Source organism: Capsella rubella, unplaced genomic scaffold, assembly GCF_000375325.1.
Source record: "Capsella rubella cultivar Monte Gargano unplaced genomic scaffold, Caprub1_0 scaffold_5, whole genome shotgun sequence".
NCBI lineage: Eukaryota > Viridiplantae > Streptophyta > Magnoliopsida > Brassicales > Brassicaceae > Capsella > Capsella rubella.
In genome coordinates, this window is record NW_006238919.1 from 2746229 (window position 1) to 2764969 (window position 18741).

Below are 18741 nucleotides of genomic sequence, written 5' to 3' on the forward strand. Positions count from 1 at the left end.
AAACAAACTAATAATATATATATATATATATATATATATATATATTCCTGAAAAAACCGCAAAATTACATTTTCTTATCAAAAAAGTAAAATCACATTTTCTCGCCATAAACTAAAAAGAATATTTTCCCGCCAAAAAAGCAAAATTACATTTTCTCGTAAAAACCGAAAAATTAGATTTCTTTGTCAAAAACGTAAAATCATATTTTCTTGCCATAAACTAAATAAATATTTTTCCGCCAAAGATGCAAAATTAAGTTTGGTTACTCGGGTTTGAATCTCATTATGCTTACTGTTTGTTTTTTAATTATCGGGGATTGGATTTTTATGAGGATTTATAAATTGTGATAGATTCTAAAATCACATTAGTTATTGCAATTTTTTTTATATTATACTAATTATAGGGTTAGAAATGGCTAAACAGAGCTCAACCCTATTATATAAATTTTCAGGGCTCAAAAAGAGTTAGGGTTCATTCAGAGACGAACTTTAAATATAGAGGGCCGGATTGGACCGACAAACCCTAGTTAGTATCCCTAATGTCAACCATGATATATCGTAGTGGTTTGTGTTAATATTGATTTTTTTGTATGAAAAAGGGATGTTAATGCATGTTCATGTTGTCTTGTGTCATGTTTCATGTAGATTAAAACTATTATATTGCATGCCGTTGATAGCAATTTTAAACTTAGGTATATCTTAAAAATCCTCCTAAATTTTGTAGAATGATATAAAAAAACTAAATTAATATTTGCATAACATTTCTGATATTTTGGGTATCTATTCTGTTTCGGTTCTTGTTTGATTCAGATTCGGGGTTTTGGGTTTAAAAAATAAGAACTGGTCAGATATTTTTTAGTGTCTGGATTGGATTCAGCTCGGATATTTTACACCATGTTCGGTTTGGATTTTTAGATTCGGGTATTTTCCCAGGCATAACCATAATTACGCCACCTCCATCATCACCGCAGAATACTAATTGTGTCATTGGTGGAGGTCATTTAGCGCTGGAGTACACACTCATCGCCGTCTCTTATATCATCAGGTATACTTTGGTTATACTTATACCTATTTTTTAATATGATGGAACTACTTTAGATAATGTTTTAATATCTATTAACATTATTTTGTGGTGGTAGTTGCATATAATGAGAGAATATCCCTCATAATTTTTTTGAACAATCGAACAGGTTTTGGGCCAAAGCCCATACATCCCCTTAGGTCCGAAACCAGAGCATGTTATATGGTATCATCCCAGCGTTATTCGAACCGGCATCCTCTAAACATTTTGCATCCCTCAGAATTCCCACAACATATGCGTTTCAGTCTCTTGTGCATTCTTTAGTTTAGCCTATTCCAATGTTCAACGGCATAGTGGTGGTTAGGATCGAAGAGTTGTAATTATTTGAACTAACTCATTCTTGGAATTGCCGGCAACAACCATATTGTGAGCTTTATGTTATGATCAATCACAAGACATATGATAAGATATATTTAAACATATAGTGCAACTTTAAATACTATGTGGTTGTGTAAGCACTTTTATTAGTTTAATACATAAAGAACATGCATTTTGTTTCTCCCTTTTAATAAATTGGTGTTAACCAAAAGAGGGGATACTACAATAAATAATAACGAAGTACAAAGAGAAATAAATTCAGCACAATGATTCAAAATTCCATTAAATTTGAAACAAATGTTTTAAATACCTTCTTAGCTTCGGAACCAAACCTTCTTACATCTCTCTCTACTTATCCCTAAGCATGCAGTGTTCTAAAATACGACGGTGATCCACTTTTTACATCTAAACTCTATTTTAGAGTAAAATTTGCTCCAACCCATCTCTATTCTCACCTCTATAATAGATATTTCTATTTTTTCCTCTATATATATAGAGGATCTCTATTGTTTCCTCTATTATAGAGTTGGATTTTTCTTTTATAAAGTAGTCCTTTAACTTTTCACTTTTTATTATTTATGACTAAAATTAATATAGGTTTTGATATTATAAATATTTATTCTAAAATTTGAGATTAACATTTGCAACTCAAACATATATATATATATATATATATATATATACAGTCTTATAAATAACAAATTCTAAGTTTTCATTCATTTTATAATAATTATTTGTGGAAAAAAATACACTAATTCTAAAGATTAAATATAAATTTAGTATGTTAGATTACTTTGATACGATCCAACGTATTTTTTGAATAATAAATATTTAATTGAAATAATTATCATTTTATGAAGATTTCATACAAGTTAAAGAAAATAGGTTTATTTGGATATATTATAAATAAAAGGTACTACTACTAAAATAAAATAGAATCTATATGGAATATGCTGTTTTAGAGGAAATAATAGAGGAATACGTTGGAGTAAAACTCACCTCTATTATAGAATTTCTCTATTTTAGAGGAAAAAATAGAGAAATACATTAGATATGGTCTTAGTACCCACCAGCTGCTCACTTGAGAGCAAAAATATTCTTTAGAATTCTTTAAAATTACTTCCTCCATGATTATAATGTGTCTATAATTTTGGTCTTTGTGTATTTTAGTCCGTTGTATCTAACTATCAATCTCTAGTGGTCCTTTCTACACTACATTGCCGCCATTTCAAGAAACGACAATTATTGGACCCATAAAAGAAAAGCAAACAAAGGGATAACAAATCAAAGACTCACATTACATTTCAAACACCAAACCTTTCTACCATTTCCAATAATGGCCGGAACACTAAGTCTCTGGCGGAGAGAGGCCATGTTCTTGTCGGCGATGCTCGCGGTCGAAATCAGCGTCGTTGGAATGAGTACATTGTTTAAAGTAGCAACTTCAAAGGGACTCAACATTTACCCTTTCCTTGGCTATTCTTATCTTCTTGCTTCTCTTCTCCTTCTTCCTTCTTTTTTTTTCACCAACAGGTTTTAATAACTTTAACCTTTACAAAGACACTTCATAACCATTCTTTTGTATCGATTTTATTTAATTTGTATTATTTTAGATTTTTTTGTTTTATATTTTCAGGTCAAGATCACTTCCTCCACTAAGTCTCTCAATACTATGCAAGATTGGACTTCTTGGATTTCTAGGGTACGTAATTTCCAAATCATTCCAACATGTAATATGAAATTATCATCCACTAAAGTTCTGCTAATATATGAGTTTTGGCTTGGCAAAAAAAAAAAAAAACAGATCAATGTATGTGATTACAGGATACATAGGCATCGAATACAGTAACCCAACTTTAGCTTCAGCCATTAGCAATATCACTCCTGCTCTTACCTTCATCCTCGCCGTCATCTTTAGGTTTGTGTTTTTTTTTTTTCTGATCATTTAAGATATTACATGTACAATCTCGTGGTCCAAATCTAACAAGGACGTTTGCATGAATATAATAAATGCATATAATTATTTCTTTTGGAATAAAATGTGACACGATAAATGTCAACTCTTTTGATATAAAGGATGGAGAAAGTATCATTCAAAGAGAGGAGCAGTGTAGCCAAAGTTATGGGGACAATCTTGTCAGTGATGGGTGCACTTGTTGTGATTTTTTACCACGGTCCACGTGTCTTTGCGCCGCATGTAAACTCCCGTCAGCTTCCTCCACCGTTGTTGTCATCTTCAAACTCTGATTGGCTCATCGGAGGAGCTCTTCTAACCATACAAGTCATCTTCATCTCTATTTCGTTCATTCTACAGGTAGGCTTTTAAACTTGCATAATGATATATTGAACGCAATAGAGATTAACCTAATAACCTCTATGACTTATACTTACTTCGAATCAAGGCCAAGTCTAGCTAGCATTGTTATAAGATATATTTATATGATTTTTGGACAGGCACATATAATGAGTGAATATCCAGCAGCATTCACTGTCTCGATTCTCTACACTGTATGTGTTTCATTCATGACCACCGCGATTGGACTAGTAGTCGAAAAGAACAATCCAAGCGTTTGGATCATCCATTTCGATATTACTTTGATAACAATTCTAACTGTGGTATGTTATATACATTTTAGATTTTTTTTTTTTTTGTAACAAAATACTCTATATTTCATTTTAAACATAGGTTTCTTTATGCAATGTTTCAGGCAATAATAACATCAGTATACTATGTGATTCATTCATGGACAGTACGACACAAAGGACCAGTGTACTTAGCGATATTTAAGCCTTTGTCTATTTTAATAGCCGTGGTTATGGGGTCGATTTTTCTCAACGATTCTCTCTATCTTGGATGGTATGTGAATTGTGAAATCATTACTCTAAGTAGCCTTCATACACATATCTATTAACAAACAAACAAAAACATCTACTCATCTTCGATTTTGTGCTTCTTTTTGCAGTTTGATTGGAGGAGTTTTGATAACGTTAGGCTTTTACGCTGTGATGTGGGGCAAAGCAAATGAAGACAAGAAGTTGCTATCATTTTCAGAAAAAGAGAGAACCCCTCTTCTATTGAACTGCAAGAACGACCAAGTTTGAAAAAAAAAAGATTTGTTTTTAAATACTTTGTTAGTTCAAAAACAAATACCAAATTTATAAAAATTTCTTAATTCTACGAACCTAATAACTCCAACATTCATAAATAGGTTCAGGTCCGGCCCGGAGCTATTAGGCAGCAAATTAATATAAAATTATTTAAGGGCATCATTTTGAGAAAAGTTACTATGGCGCAGTGGTTTATGCAAAGTTGTGTAACAGTTACTCGCTTTGAAACTTGAAAAATAGATTTTTTGTAGTTTTCTTTTTTAACTTATTCGATGGAATGGTAATTTTTTTTTTTTTTTTTTGCTTTAAGCATCCAAATTACTTGGGCCGGCCCTGAATAGGTTCATATATCAAACAATAAGTTAACATTTTTCCTTGCCTCCTTTGGAACATATTAAAAGCTTAAGTTGATATTCTTTTGGGAAAATGGTAGATAGCTACACCAAGTATATACATACAGTATCACAAAATTGTCACACATCGCAAATTTACTAAATTATATGATCAAAGTTTTGGCGGAGGTGTTTTAAGTACATATGCGCAAAGAATAGGGAATCTTACAAAGTTATAATAAAGTCAAGAAACGAAAACTATTTGACCCACAAAAGCAAAGAAAGGGATAATAAATCAAAGACTCACATATACACACCAAACCTTTCTACCATTTCCAATAATGGCCGGAACAGTAAGTCTATGGCGGAGAGAGGCCGTGTTCTTGACGACAATGCTCGCGACGGAAACCGCCTCCGTTGGAATAACTACACTTTTTAAAGTAGCAACTTCAAAGGGACTCAAAATTTACCCTTTCATCGGCTATTCTTATCTTCTTGCTTCTCTTCTCCTTCTTCCTTCTCTTTTCTTCACCAACAGGTTCTTAATAACTTTAAAATCTTTATTAAGACCATTCATAAACCATATGTTGTGTATAGCTTTTATTAAATTTGTTTGTTTCGTTTGTTTTATATTTTCAGGTCAAGATCACTTCCTCCACTAAGTATCACAATACTCTCTAAGATTGGACTTCTTGGATTTTTAGGGTAATATCTAAAGAAACCATTCCTTCTTCCAAATATTTAGTACGAAATTATCATCCTCTAAATTGTTGCTAATATGTAATCTTTTGGCTGGTTTTTTTTGGTTTTTCTTTTTTAAAAGAACAGATCAATGTATTTGATTACAGGATGCATAGGCATCGAATACAGCAACCCAACCTTAGCCTCCGCCATAAGCAATATTGTTCCTGCTCTTACCTTCATCCTCGCTATTATCTTCAGGTTTTTTTTTCTCTCTTAAGCATGAGGTTTTGAAGATTTATTCTAACCAAGGAGTCGACATTGTAACAAAAACTCTGCCTTAATTTGCTTAATAAACTTGCGCTATATAGTAATGTACAATAAAACCTCTATGAATTAATACTCGATAGATTAATAATCTCTATAAATTAATAAATTGTATAAAGATCATACGTTTATATGATACAAATGTAAAGTCATTTGATAAATTAAAATGTATATATTAGAATAACATATAGGTGATAATAATTCACGTACTTAATAACATTTTTACCTCACTGAATAACGTCTTACGCAGTTTTGTTCGTATTAGGTAAAATGCTATGAAATAGTTTTTTTTTTTTTTTAAACAGGCTTATGTTATGAAATAGTTAGTATTAATTTGTTATATTTGGTGTAGATAGTAGACGTTTATAAGTATTTTGGTAAATAATCTTCAATTGGTTAACCATTTCTTTTGGAATAAAACGTAATCAACAACAAATGTCAATTTTTTTGAATAAAGGATGGAAAAGGTAACATTCAAAGAAAGGAGCAGTGTAGCCAAACTGATGGGGACGATACTGTCACTAATAGGCGCACTTGTGGTGGTTCTCTACCACGGTCCACGTGTCTTCGTCGCATCTTCGCCGTCGTATCTAACCTCCCGTCAGCTATTTCCACCGTTGTTGTCATCTTCAAACTCTGATTGGCTCATCGGAGGAGCTATTCTAACCATACAATGCATCTTTGTTTCTATTTCCTTCATTCTACAGGTACAACTTTTTCTAGGTAAAAATAATTTCTAAACATATATGAAAATGATGAATGTTTTTTTGGACAGGCACATATAATGAGTGAATATCCAGCAGCATTCACAGTCTCCATTCTCTACACTATATGTGTTTCATTCGTGACCATCGCGATTGGACTAGTAGTCGAAATGAACAGTCCAAGCGTTTGGATCATTTGTTTCGATATTACTTTGATATCAATTGTAACTTTGGTATGTTATATACATTTCGGAAAAAAAGATAATCATCAAAATACTCTATATTTCATTTTAACATAGGTTTCTTTATGCAATGTTTCAGGCAATAATAACTTCAGTAAGCTATGTGATTCATTCATGGACAGTACGACACAAAGGACCTTTGTACTTAGCGATATTTAAACCGTTATCTATTCTTATAGCAGTAGTAATGGGATCGATTTTTCTCAACGATTCTCTCTATCTTGGATGGTACATGAATCATTAGTTTAAGTAGCATTCATAGACATATCTATTAACAGAAAAAAAAAATATACTCATCTTTGAATTTGTGCTTCATTTTGCAGTTTGATTGGAGGATTTTTGATAACGTTAGGATTTTACGCTGTGATGTGGGGCAAAGCAAATGAAGACAAGAAGTTGCTATCATTTTCAGACAAAGATTTTGCCCCTCTTCTATTGAACAGCAAGAACGACCAAGTTTAAAAAAAAAAAGAAATAAGGAAATAGACTACTAATTACCAAATACTGTTTTAAAGTACTTTGTTCTTTCAACAACAAAGACCATATTTATAAAAAAAATTATAAGTCTATGAACCTAGTAGAAAAAAATGTGTATCTTTTAGATTCTTTTTTTCCTTCTACTCCAACATTCATAAATTAAAAAAGGTTCTTATATCAAACAACGAGTTAACATTTCTCTTTGGCACTTTCGGAACATATGAAAAGCTTAAATTCATATTCTTTTGGGAAAATGATAGATAGCTAAAACCAAGTATAGATCAAAACATTATCACACATCGCAAATTTCCAATATGTATAGACAATAGTGACTTACACTAATGATATGTATACCAATTAACACTATAACCATCATATATATTTCTTTTACACCGTTTGTCCTAATCCATGAAAATACCAAACTAACATTGTATTGAAGTTTCTGATACACCAGAACTTGAGATCGGAGAAGACCATGAAAGAGTAAAGTGAAGCTCGTAACAAACTTTCTTATTAATGTAAAAGAGTATTACAAAGCTTAAGTGTAAAATGAAATGTATACAGAGTATATATACCCTTTCTATACTTAGCTAAACCAAAGATATAAACCAGCAATAACCGGTTCAGATAACCAAGTATTCTAATACACCCCCCCTCCCCCCCCCCCCCTCAAGTCTTTAGCTTCAAACTGTCTGGTTTGGGAAGGTAAAGACTTGAAAGTGACATCTTAGAGAGGATATGATAGAAAGGTCCTGGATGCAATGGTCTGGTCAATATGTCAGCATGCTGATTATCAGTAGAGACATGTAGGGTCTTCAGATTTCCTGCCTTGAGTTGATCCATCACTGTGTGACAATCAATTTCTATATGTTTCGTCCTCTCGTGAAACACTGGATTGTTAGCAATATGCATGGCAGACTTGTTGTCACAAAACAGTTTAGCAGTGCAAGTGACCTTGATATGTAGATCCCTCTGTTGTAACAAAATAATCTCACAAGTAGCTTGTGCCATGCTTCGATACTCAGATTCAGTGCTGCTTCGACTAGCAACTCCCTGTTTCTTAGACTTCCAGGATATTAAAGAAGAACCTAAGTATATGCAAATTCCAGTAATAGATCTTCTTGTGTTTTTGCAAGTACCCCAATCCGCATCAGAAAAAGCATTTAAACAGAGCTCTGAATTTACTGAGTACATCAGTCCCTGTCCAGGATTATTTTTGATATACCTCAGTACCTTATGTGTTGCTTGTAAATGTATGTCAGATGGAGCAGAGATGAATTGACTGAGTTGGTGTACTGCAAATGTGATATCTGGCCTTGTAATGGTGAGATAGAGCAATCGTCCAATCAATTCTCTGTATGATGTTGGATTTGGCAAAGCTGTTCCCATATCTTTCCTTAGGTGCAGGTTTGGAACCATAGGTATTGATATCAGTCAAAGCGGAAGAAAGAAATGCACTGCTCTGATACCATATTGAAGTTGCTGATACACCGGAACTTGAGATCGGAGAAGACGATGAAAGAGTAAAGTGAAGCTCCTAACAAACTTTCTTATTAATGTAAAAGAGTATTACAAAGCTTAAGTGTAAAATGAAATGTATACAAAGTATATATACCCTTTCTGTACTTAGCTAAACCAAAGATATAAACCAGCAATAATTTTTTAGAGAAGAGATGATAGAAAGGTCCTGGATGCAATGGTTCAATCTCTTAAAATTCTATTTTGAATACACCTCTCTTAGTGGTTTTTTAAATATTTTTATGATTAAAATTAAATTGTAAATGACGATAATTGATAAGAAATGTATCTTAAATAAGAGCTAATTTTTTAAGCCTACGAGACGAACACATGTCAGTTTGTAAGTGGTCGATCAAATGCAGTTAAAAAGGAAAATACAAACAAAAAACTTCAAAAGTTTTGAATTATTAATCATGTAAAAATTCTATAAATGTGAAGTGTACTCGTAAAATAACCAATTGTGGTTTTGTTTTTTGCTTTTATGTCTAAAATTAACAAATAAAATTTGATTAAGATGCTTTATAAACGGAAATGCAAAAAAAATAATCAGAGCTTTAAAAATATAATTAACACATAATTTTTAATTAAAACAAAAACAGCACGTGTGTCTTCGTCGCATCTTCGCCGTCGTATGTAAACTCCGCCAGCTTTCTCCACCGTTGTTGTCATCTTCAAACTCTGATTGGTTCATCGGAGGAGCTATTCTAACCATACAAGGCATCTTTGTTTCTTTTTATACATTTTAACTGTGATATGTTATATACTGTACATTTTAGATTTTTTTATTTTTGTAACAAAATATTCTATATTTCATTTTAAACATAGGTTTCTTTATGCAATGTTTTAGGCAATAATAACATCAGTATACTATGTGATTCATTCATGGACAGTACGACACAAAGGACCAGTGTACTTATAGCGATATTTAAACCTTTGTCTATTCTAATAGCAGTGGTTATGGGTTCGATTTTTCTCAACGATTCTCTCTACCTTGGATGGTACATGAATCATTTAATCTTCATACACATAAACAAAACAAAAATGAAAACATCTACTCATCTTTGATTTTGTTCTTTATTTTGCAGTTTGGTTGGAGGGATTTTGATAAAGTTAGGCTTTTAGAATAACCAAATATATATATATATATATATATATATATATATTACTGATTAAGACTAATAGTTAACAAATACCATATTTTTGATACTTTCTCTAAGTCTCTGTGAACCTAGTAGCCGAAAAGAAAAAGTGTATATATATTATAACCTTATAGATTATTTTTTGTCCGTATATTTACAACATTCATAAATAAATTATTAGAATAAACTTTTTTTTTTACATTTTTCCTTAGGTCCTTTCGAACATATGAAAAGCTTAAAGTGGTAATATTTTCTCTTATTGTTTTATTTTTTCAGCTTTAAGATAAGTATTAAATTCATGATATGAGATTGCATATATTTTCTCTAGTGGTCCTTTGAAAGGACTTTCAAATAGGGAATAGTATAAAGTCAAGAAAAATTTCAATTATTGTAGCCAAAGACAGTTCTGGTCCTTTATTAGTTTATTAGATCAAAAATGCAACAAAAAAGAGATAACACACATTTGCACACCAACCTTTCTCTCATTTCAAAAGATGGCCGGAACATTAAGTCTCTGGAGGAGAGAGGCCGTGTTCTTGACGGCGATGCTGGCTGTCGAAACCGGCTTGGTCGGAATAAGTACTCTCTTTAAAGTTGCAACTTCAAAGGGACTTAATCTTTATGCTTTCCTCGGCTACTCTTATCTTCTTGCTTCTCTTCTTCTTCTTCCTTCTTTTGTCTTCTCCAAAAGGTTTCTAATAACTTTTAATCTTTGAAAACATTTCATACCAAGTTGTTTTCTCTATTGAATTCGTTTAACTTGTATGTTTTTTTGTTTGTTTACAGGTCATCAAGATCACTTCCTCCACTAACTTTCTCAATACTTAGTAAAATAGGACTTCTTGGATTGCTAGGGTAAATTCAAATAACACAATTTTTTTCAAATTTTAAATATGAAATTTAAGTTCTTTTAGTGTTGCTGATATCTGTTTTTGTTTTCTTTTGGCTTGAACAAAAAAAAATAAAAATAAACAGATCAATGTATGTGATCACCGGATATATAGGCATCAAATACAGCAACCCAACCTTAGCTTCTGCCATTAGCAATATCACTCCTGCTCTTACCTTCATCCTCGCTGTTATCTTCAGGTTTTTTAGTTTTTTTTCTTTTGTTTTTTTCAATCATATTTGCAGATGTCAGATTATTTTTAGAACAGACTATTCCATCTATTAACATTTTTTCCATATACTACGATAACAAGAAATTATTTTAAAATAAATAATTATGATTATAAAATAGTTTGTAAAAATTTATATGAATACTAATATATAAAATATGTTATTAAATACATCTTTTAAACTATATATTTTAAGTTATCTTGTAAATGACTTAGTAGGATTGGTTTGCATTTTTTGGATATGGAGGGTAGAGCTGCAAAAATTGACGATCTGAACGTTTTATTTGCACAAAACTCATATTTAAAACGTTAAATAATAATATCTAATTCCAAAACAATATATAACATTATCATAGGCGATTTAGCCTATAGCAAAATAAATGAGCTAAATTCAAAAAAAAAAAAAATGGTCTACTAACACATATTGAATTTTAAAACTTTTTCCATGTACATTTTTAGAGATTTTTTGTGGTTGTACTTGTACCCAATTTGTATCTCTATATTTGGAAGTAAACATAGAATATAAAAAGTTTGGTCTCTTCTATTTAGCATCCAAGAATATCTAACATTACAGTCTAATTTTCGCATTGTATATATCTAGTTCAATCCGAGTAAAGCTGATTGCACACGTATTTAGTGGAAAGACATTAATTAGGAATCATCAGAATGTGACATATATGTGACAAATGAGCTAAACCATAAAAGGGTTTGCATATAAACGTTTTCTGAATCACACAACTTGGTTGCATTACTCAACTAGATGCGTATCAATTCATCTTTCATTGTTTTGGAATATAATGTAACACTTTTTTTATTTTGGTTAATTTGTGAAAATAAAAAGAATGGAAAAAGTATCATTCAAAGAAAAAAGCAGTGTAGCCAAAGTGATGGGAACGTTATTGTCATTACTAGGCGCACTTGTGGTGGTTCTCTACCACGGTCCACCTGTCTTTGTGGCATCTTCGTTGCCGTATGTGAAGTTTGGTCAGCTTTCTCCATCGTTGTTGTCGTCTTCAAACTCTGATTGGCTTATTGGAGGAGCTCTTCTAACTATAAGAGACATCTTCGTTTCTGTTTCTTTCATTCTTCAGGTATCAATCAGTCACTCTTTATTTTTAAAATCTCCCATTTTCTTCAAATATTTTAGATTTGATATTTTTGGTCACGTTAAGATCTGTATACATTTGATTTCTTTTTTTCGCTAAAATACTTCATAACAAATACTAAAGTCTAAGAAAATATGAAAGCAAAAAACACAATAATAATGTATTAAGTTTGTGTTTAAAAATCTTGAAAAATGGCAAATTCAACTATTTTCTATTTATTCAACTCTCTTAACTATTATCTAATTTTTATTTATTCAACTCTCTTATTTACTAATGAATCATTTATTAATTTGCTATTTTTCCGTACCATATTTTTGGATTTGCCATTTTTCAGATTAGAAAAATATTATTAAACTCGTTATGTTTGAGTTTTTAGTCGGCTCTAATTGTCTTTAGGTTTAGTATTTACTATAAAATACATCTTTTAGCAAAAACAAAAATGAAAAAATGAACATTTTTAAAAATTTCAAAAATGGCAAATCCATAAAAAAATTTTAGCAAAAATGGCACATTCGTAAAATTTGTCCTAGAAAATGGCAAAATCTGTTAGAATCCCATTATTAATTAGTCTCATATTTCCCGAATAAAGGTAGCTTATGTCTGATCAGTAGTCTTTTCTTCGCTACTAGAGGCGATTCATATGACAAAATCTTATGGCCAGAGATATATCTTTTAATTCTTTACCATTTTCTTTCAACTCTATAGTCTGGATTATCAGGATTAGAGTTTGGTCATGCGTACTGATCATGGAAGATTCAGGGTTATGATTATACATAAAACATTTCAATGTTTAATTCTATATAATGATTTTGGACAGGCAAAAATTATGAGTGAATATCCAGCAGCATTTAGAGTCTCCTTTCTCTACACTGTATGTGTTTCCGTCGTGACCACGATGATTGGACTAGTAGTCGAAAAAAACAATCCAAGTGTTTGGATCATTCGATTCGATATTACTTTGATAACAATTGTAACTATGGTATGTTATATATTTTTAAAATTTGTTTACCAAATTTATGTCATTGTGATCTTAAACATAGCCTTTTATGAAATTTTTCAGGCTATAATAACTTCAGTATATTATGTGATTCATTCATGGACAGTACGTCACAAAGGACCTTTGTACTTAGCGATATTTAAGCCTTTGTCGATCTTAATCGCAGTGGTTATGAGCGCGGTTTTTCTCAATGATTCTCTCTATCTTGGATGGTAGGTGAATCAATATTAATCTTCATAAATGATTTTGTAAAACAAAATGTTTTGATTATTTTTGCTACATTTTACAGTTTGATCGGAGGAGTTTTGATAACAATGGGGTTTTACGCTGTGATGTGGGGCAAAGCAAACGAAGACAAGGATCAGTTGTTTTTAGTTTCGGAAAAGGAGAAGACCACTCCTCTATTGGATGGATACACTGACCAAATTTGAAACTATAATGAAACTAGATCCAAGAAGAGATTTACTTGTAACTCTTAGTTACACTTTTGGGTAATGTGTAAATGCATTCTATTATTGAATTACGTATTGCTAACTCCTCTCATCCTTCTCTCACATGTCAGCAACTGAAGAGAAGACATGGGTTATGTAATATGCTGAAAAAACAGAAAATGATTAAAAAAGCCACTTCATTACTAGTAAGATATAAACCTCCCGATGCATTACCGAAAAATTATGACGGTCCAAATTTCGTCCTTTATCGGTCGAGAATTTCCGACAAATTACAACGGTCCAAATCTCGTACTTTATCGGTCGAGAATTTATCGAAAATTCTCGACAGATAATTATCCATCAGGAATTCCGTCGGGAACAATATTGTTTTCTTGTATTATAAGTGATAAAAAATTTGACAAAAGTTTAAATTATTCAAAGTACCATTTCACATAAAACTAGGAGAAACCAGATGGTAGTAATCAAGGTCTACTAAAATTTAATAACTTCTTTGTCCGAATTTATCATTTTGGTCCCAAAGACAAACGCAATAAATTTTAAAAAGAACTATGCTTTCATATATAAGTCATTCCACAGATTAAGCTTTCTATCTCTTGAACTCTCCGATAATGGCCTCCGTTAGTCTCCACCGGAGAGACGCCATGTTAATGACGGCAATGTTGGCTACCGAAACCGGAAACGTTGCGATGAATACTCTATTCAAAGCAGCAACTTCAAAAGGACTTAGTTCTTATACCTACCTAATCTATTCTTATCTCATTGGCTCTTTTGTTCTTCTTGTTCCTTACATCTTCTATTACATGGTTTCTAAATAATTATATTTGCTTGTTTCTTGTTTTATCAGAAGTTTTTTATTGCATGATTTATGTATTTGTTTTTGCAGATCAAGATCACTTCCTCCACTAAGCTTCTCAATACTTTGTAAAATAGGAGTTCTTGGGTTGCTAGGGTAAAGCCAACTACATTACTTGTATTCTTCTTAAAAATTTTGAGTATGTCATTATTTTCCTATATATATTTTTACTAAAGCTATTTCAAATATACTAATATATAGTTAATTAAACATTTTGCTAAATATAAATATACATGAGCAGATCAACGTATCTAATCATAGGATTCATTGGCATCGAATACAGCAGCCCAACCTTAGCTTCAGCCATTAGCAATATCAATCCTGCTATTACCTTTATCCTCGCCATTATCTTCAGGTTTTATTTTGTCCTTCTGTTTCTTTTTTTAACAATTATGTAGTGGTTCATTAATAATATCAACAATTTTCTACCCATTAAAATAAAAATGTGTATATATAAAAGAACCACAATAGTCAACATTGAAGTATTCAGTTGTAGTGGTAGTGGCTGAAACTATACTCTTGGCATTGTAGTGTATAACTATGAACATTGGGACACATGGAGCCACATAGAGTTATGTCTTCCATTATTTACTGAGTTAGTACCACATGTGACATTCTTTTATAGCAAATGGACCCTTATTAAATTTGGTTTTTAAGTGTAACTATATAATTGTAATGACAATGTTTTAGCTGTCGTTGGAGAAACTGGTACGTACGTACATATATATTTAAATGAGACTCGTAGTCAAAGGTCATTTACAGTATGTAGTTCTATGGTTCTAACGTTAAAATAGATATGTAATTACATTTACAAATATATAAATCAAGTACAACTTAACGTTTATAGTTTTTGGTGGGTTCGTTAATGAAAAGTTTATGTGAAGATTTTAATACACCATTTATAAATATATTATTTATAAACGTGGGATCTATAAATATTATTGTTAGTCTCTTAATAGGCTCTTAGCATGCATTTAAGTTAAGAACACCTAAACTACTACATTAAGGATGGTCTTACGGTAAGAAAATATACTATATAATAAATTTTAAAAAAATTAAGGGTTTTTATATAATAACGTGTCATATTTTATTACATATTTCATTTTTTCCAACCAAACGTTAATTAAAAGATCTTTTCATTATTGATTACATAATCCCAAAAAAAAAGAGCATACTACTACAAATTTCATTTTTAATAGCAATCTTTAAAATTGTCAGCTCAATAATTAAAAGGATCATTTTAACCCATTAGCAAACTATTTAATTAGTTTTATTTTCATGTTTTCAATTTGTGAAAAAAAAAAATAGAATGGAGAAAGCATCTTTCAATGAAAGGAGTAGTGTAGCCAAAATAGTTGGGACAATAGTTTCACTAGTTGGTGCACTTGTGGTGGTTCTCTACCATGGCCACCGCCTCTTCGCCCCGTCTTCTCCGTCGTTTCCACAACTCCGTCAGCTTCTTCCGCCGTTAGCATCCTCAAACTCCGATTGGATCATCGGTGGTTGTCTTTTAGCCATCAAGGACACACTTATTCCTGTTGCCTTCATACTTCAAGTAATACAATATTAGTTATCTAGTTACACATATACATAGAGAAATATATTAATTTAGTCATAACTTTAATAGTAGATATATGTTGATTTGGACAGGCACACATAATGAAGACATATCCAGAACCAGTTACTGTCTCTTTCGTCTATTTTCTTATTGCTTCAATCTTCACGCCATTGTTCGGAATCGTAGCAGAAAAGAACAATCCGAGCTTATGGATTATTCATTTTGACATTACAATGGTTTGCATAGTTGTTGGGGTATTTAAAAAATATATATATATATATATCTTTATATTTTTAACTTTGTGTTTCGATCATAGAATGGTTTATATATGTAACTTTTTTTTTTCAGGGGATATTTAATTCAGGATATTACACGATTCATCTTTGGGCTGTATGTAACAAAGGACCTGTTTACTTAGCTATATTCAGACCTTTATCGATCTTAATAGCAGTGATTATGGGAGCGATTTTTCTTGGTGATTCTTTTTACCTCGGAAGGTATACATTATTAATCTTCAGACACATGCACTTGTATGTGATAAAAGCAAAACCAAACATATATGTCTAAGGTTTCTTGTTTTGTGGTTAATGTTGCAGTTTGGTCGGAGGGATTTTGATATCATTAGGGTTTTACAGTGTTATATGGGGAAAGGCAGAAGAAGAGAAGACACAATTTTTGTTGCTTTCATCAGAAGAAGCTCATCTTCTAATAAAAACATAATATTGGAAAAGATGATTATTAATTATGATCGAATTTAGTGTGTTTATATTAATTGAGATTAAAATCACTCAATTGGTAACAATAAAATTATATAAATAGCTTGTAATTAAACAATTTTCTTTTTGTTACTCATATATAAATAAATATATATATATATACAAGTTACGAACAAATGTTTTTAGATACTATGAACATGTAAAAAAGTTGATTACGAATTTTTGTGAGTAAAAAGGATATTTAACTTTACCATTTCAAGACTACACTAGAATGATACAAACAAAAAACATAAGCAATGCACTAGAATGAAATCAGAGCATGAATAATTTGTGTCCATCTTCATATATCTACTAAGATCAAATAGATTTTTAAAATTTTATCAACATAAACATGATACAATATATAATTATATATGACAAAACATCGATTTTGAGACCATATGCATGATTATGCTACAGTAAAAGCAGCTCATTTTGTTGGCTGATTAAACACAAACAACAGTTATATTCATGAATTCAACCGTAAAAGCCACTAAGGAAGTTTTGGAGTAACTCGCGTCATATTCATGATTAAACACATGTTCTCTCCATATGCTTTACATCCTCCTTTGTTCATGTTTTGTACATGTTTTAATTGTTGAGTTAATAGCAGTTATGTAATTATAAAATCATATCTCGATACGATATATATACAAAGTAAATAGCATAACTGAAATCAATCATCCAATGATACAAGAAAAGAAAGTTCACAATATCAGCACTGAAAACCTAACCAACAGGTAATTTATGGTCATCCTTTTGCAGTAATTATTGACAACTCATTAACAATTAATTATAATGTGCTCTTCTCCTGCGTGACAACATGAAGATGACACATAGTTATAAATTAGTCAATCAAAACATTTCAATTTATACTCGTCAGCACTCCATCTTGCGACATTAGTATTTTGTTTTCTTTTAAACATCATTTTAAAAAGATAAGCAATCAAACTAAGAAAAAAGGTATAATTGATTTAATAATGACGCATAGATTTCTAAATTTTTCTGGAAAAAAAAAATCAAAATTATAAATATAATGAACATATTTTCTAAATTTTTTCACATTCTCGTTGTCTATTCTATTTCAACTTCTCTAGAGTTTAGATCATTGACCATTTGTAATTTCTTATTATGTCATTTTTGTCCCATTGGTGATTTTTGAATATTAAGAAAAGAAAAGAAAAGGTGAAAGTGAAATCGTTAATAATAAAGATTATGGTTTAGTCTTGACTATACATACTATCATCTATGTAATCGTCTTTTCAATCTCTACGTTCCTTAAATTTATTATTTTTTAAATTAAAAATTATGAAGTTATAGAAAACCAAGATGTTCAGTTGAAATCATGATTGATAATTTATTTGTATTTGTAGTGATATGATATAATGTATAAATATTGGTGGCATGGTTTAAGAATTTACCTAAATCGGAACATGACAGTAAAATTTCTATTTCCCAAAGTTTTTTACTCTTAATGTTTCAATATTATAAAAGACCTTGTTATAATCGAGAAATTTGTGTGTGTTATGATTAGGAGGTGTCAAAATGAGTCATTAGCTCTTAAGATGGCTCTGCTCAACTCTATTTTTCATGAGCGCGACTCTTTCAACTTCGCAAAATCACAAGTCACAAACATCGTTATTAAATTAGGAATTCCACTTGAGCACTTTGCTACTATAGTGGTTCATATATCCAAGTAATTACTAATTTAATTATGTCTCTAAGTTATTTCCTTTGGGAAATTTGTAGAAATATTATTTTTCTATTTTGTTTTGTATAAAAATATTCTTTCTTGTTCATAATACATTTTCTATATACAAAATAACTAAATTTTAAACCCTAAACTCCAAATACTAAATCATACCCCTTCAAAACTATATCCTAAATGTAAAATAGAAAACCTAAATTTGGTTGAAGAATATGTTTGCACAAAAAAAAAAAAAAAAAAAAAAAAAAAAAGAAAACCTAAATTTGGT

General features: G+C 30.9%; 4 protein-coding genes across 6 annotated transcripts; all 4 read left to right on the forward strand.

Moving 5' to 3' along the window:
- The first annotated feature begins 2700 nt into the window (after nt 1–2700).
- LOC17887209 (WAT1-related protein At3g28070) lies at nt 2701–4566 on the forward strand. Of its 2 annotated transcripts, none has more exons than XM_023782846.1 (7): nt 2701–2931; nt 3035–3100; nt 3203–3316; nt 3475–3712; nt 3853–4014; nt 4107–4255; nt 4362–4566. In XM_023782846.1, exons 1-7 carry the CDS (start codon nt 2735–2737, stop codon nt 4498–4500), a joined length of 1065 nt encoding a protein of 354 aa, XP_023638614.1. In that variant the 5' UTR covers nt 2701–2734; the 3' UTR covers nt 4501–4566. The 2 variants fall into 2 exon arrangements, with proteins under 2 accessions (XP_023638614.1, XP_023638615.1); XM_023782847.1 differs by having other exon boundaries at nt 2834–2931; nt 3012–3100.
- A 588-nt stretch (nt 4567–5154) lies between these two features.
- Nucleotides 5155–7355, forward strand: LOC111830732 (WAT1-related protein At3g28070-like). Of its 2 annotated transcripts, XM_023783434.1 has the most exons (7): nt 5155–5376; nt 5478–5543; nt 5667–5780; nt 6304–6553; nt 6622–6783; nt 6872–7020; nt 7116–7355. In XM_023783434.1, exons 1-7 carry the CDS (start codon nt 5180–5182, stop codon nt 7252–7254), a joined length of 1077 nt encoding a protein of 358 aa, XP_023639202.1. In that variant the 5' UTR covers nt 5155–5179; the 3' UTR covers nt 7255–7355. The 2 variants fall into 2 exon arrangements, with proteins under 2 accessions (XP_023639202.1, XP_023639203.1); XM_023783435.1 differs by lacking the exons at nt 6872–7020; nt 7116–7355 and having other exon boundaries at nt 6650–6776.
- Nucleotides 7356–10349: 2994 nt separating this feature from the next.
- LOC17886614 (WAT1-related protein At3g28100) lies at nt 10350–13690 on the forward strand. Its single transcript, XM_006291216.2, has 7 exons — nt 10350–10617; nt 10713–10781; nt 10902–11015; nt 11886–12135; nt 12968–13129; nt 13211–13359; nt 13437–13690. The coding sequence occupies exons 1-7, from the start codon at nt 10421–10423 to the stop codon at nt 13576–13578; spliced, it is 1083 nt and encodes a 360-aa protein (XP_006291278.2). The 5' UTR covers nt 10350–10420; the 3' UTR covers nt 13579–13690.
- A 517-nt stretch (nt 13691–14207) lies between these two features.
- On the forward strand, nt 14208–16730 carry LOC17886822 (WAT1-related protein At3g28130). The gene is made up of 8 exons (XM_006291339.2): nt 14208–14402; nt 14444–14445; nt 14483–14548; nt 14694–14807; nt 15761–16007; nt 16103–16264; nt 16359–16507; nt 16607–16730. The coding sequence occupies exons 1-8, from the start codon at nt 14208–14210 to the stop codon at nt 16728–16730; spliced, it is 1059 nt and encodes a 352-aa protein (XP_006291401.1).
- The last annotated feature ends 2011 nt before the right edge of the window (nt 16731–18741 follow it).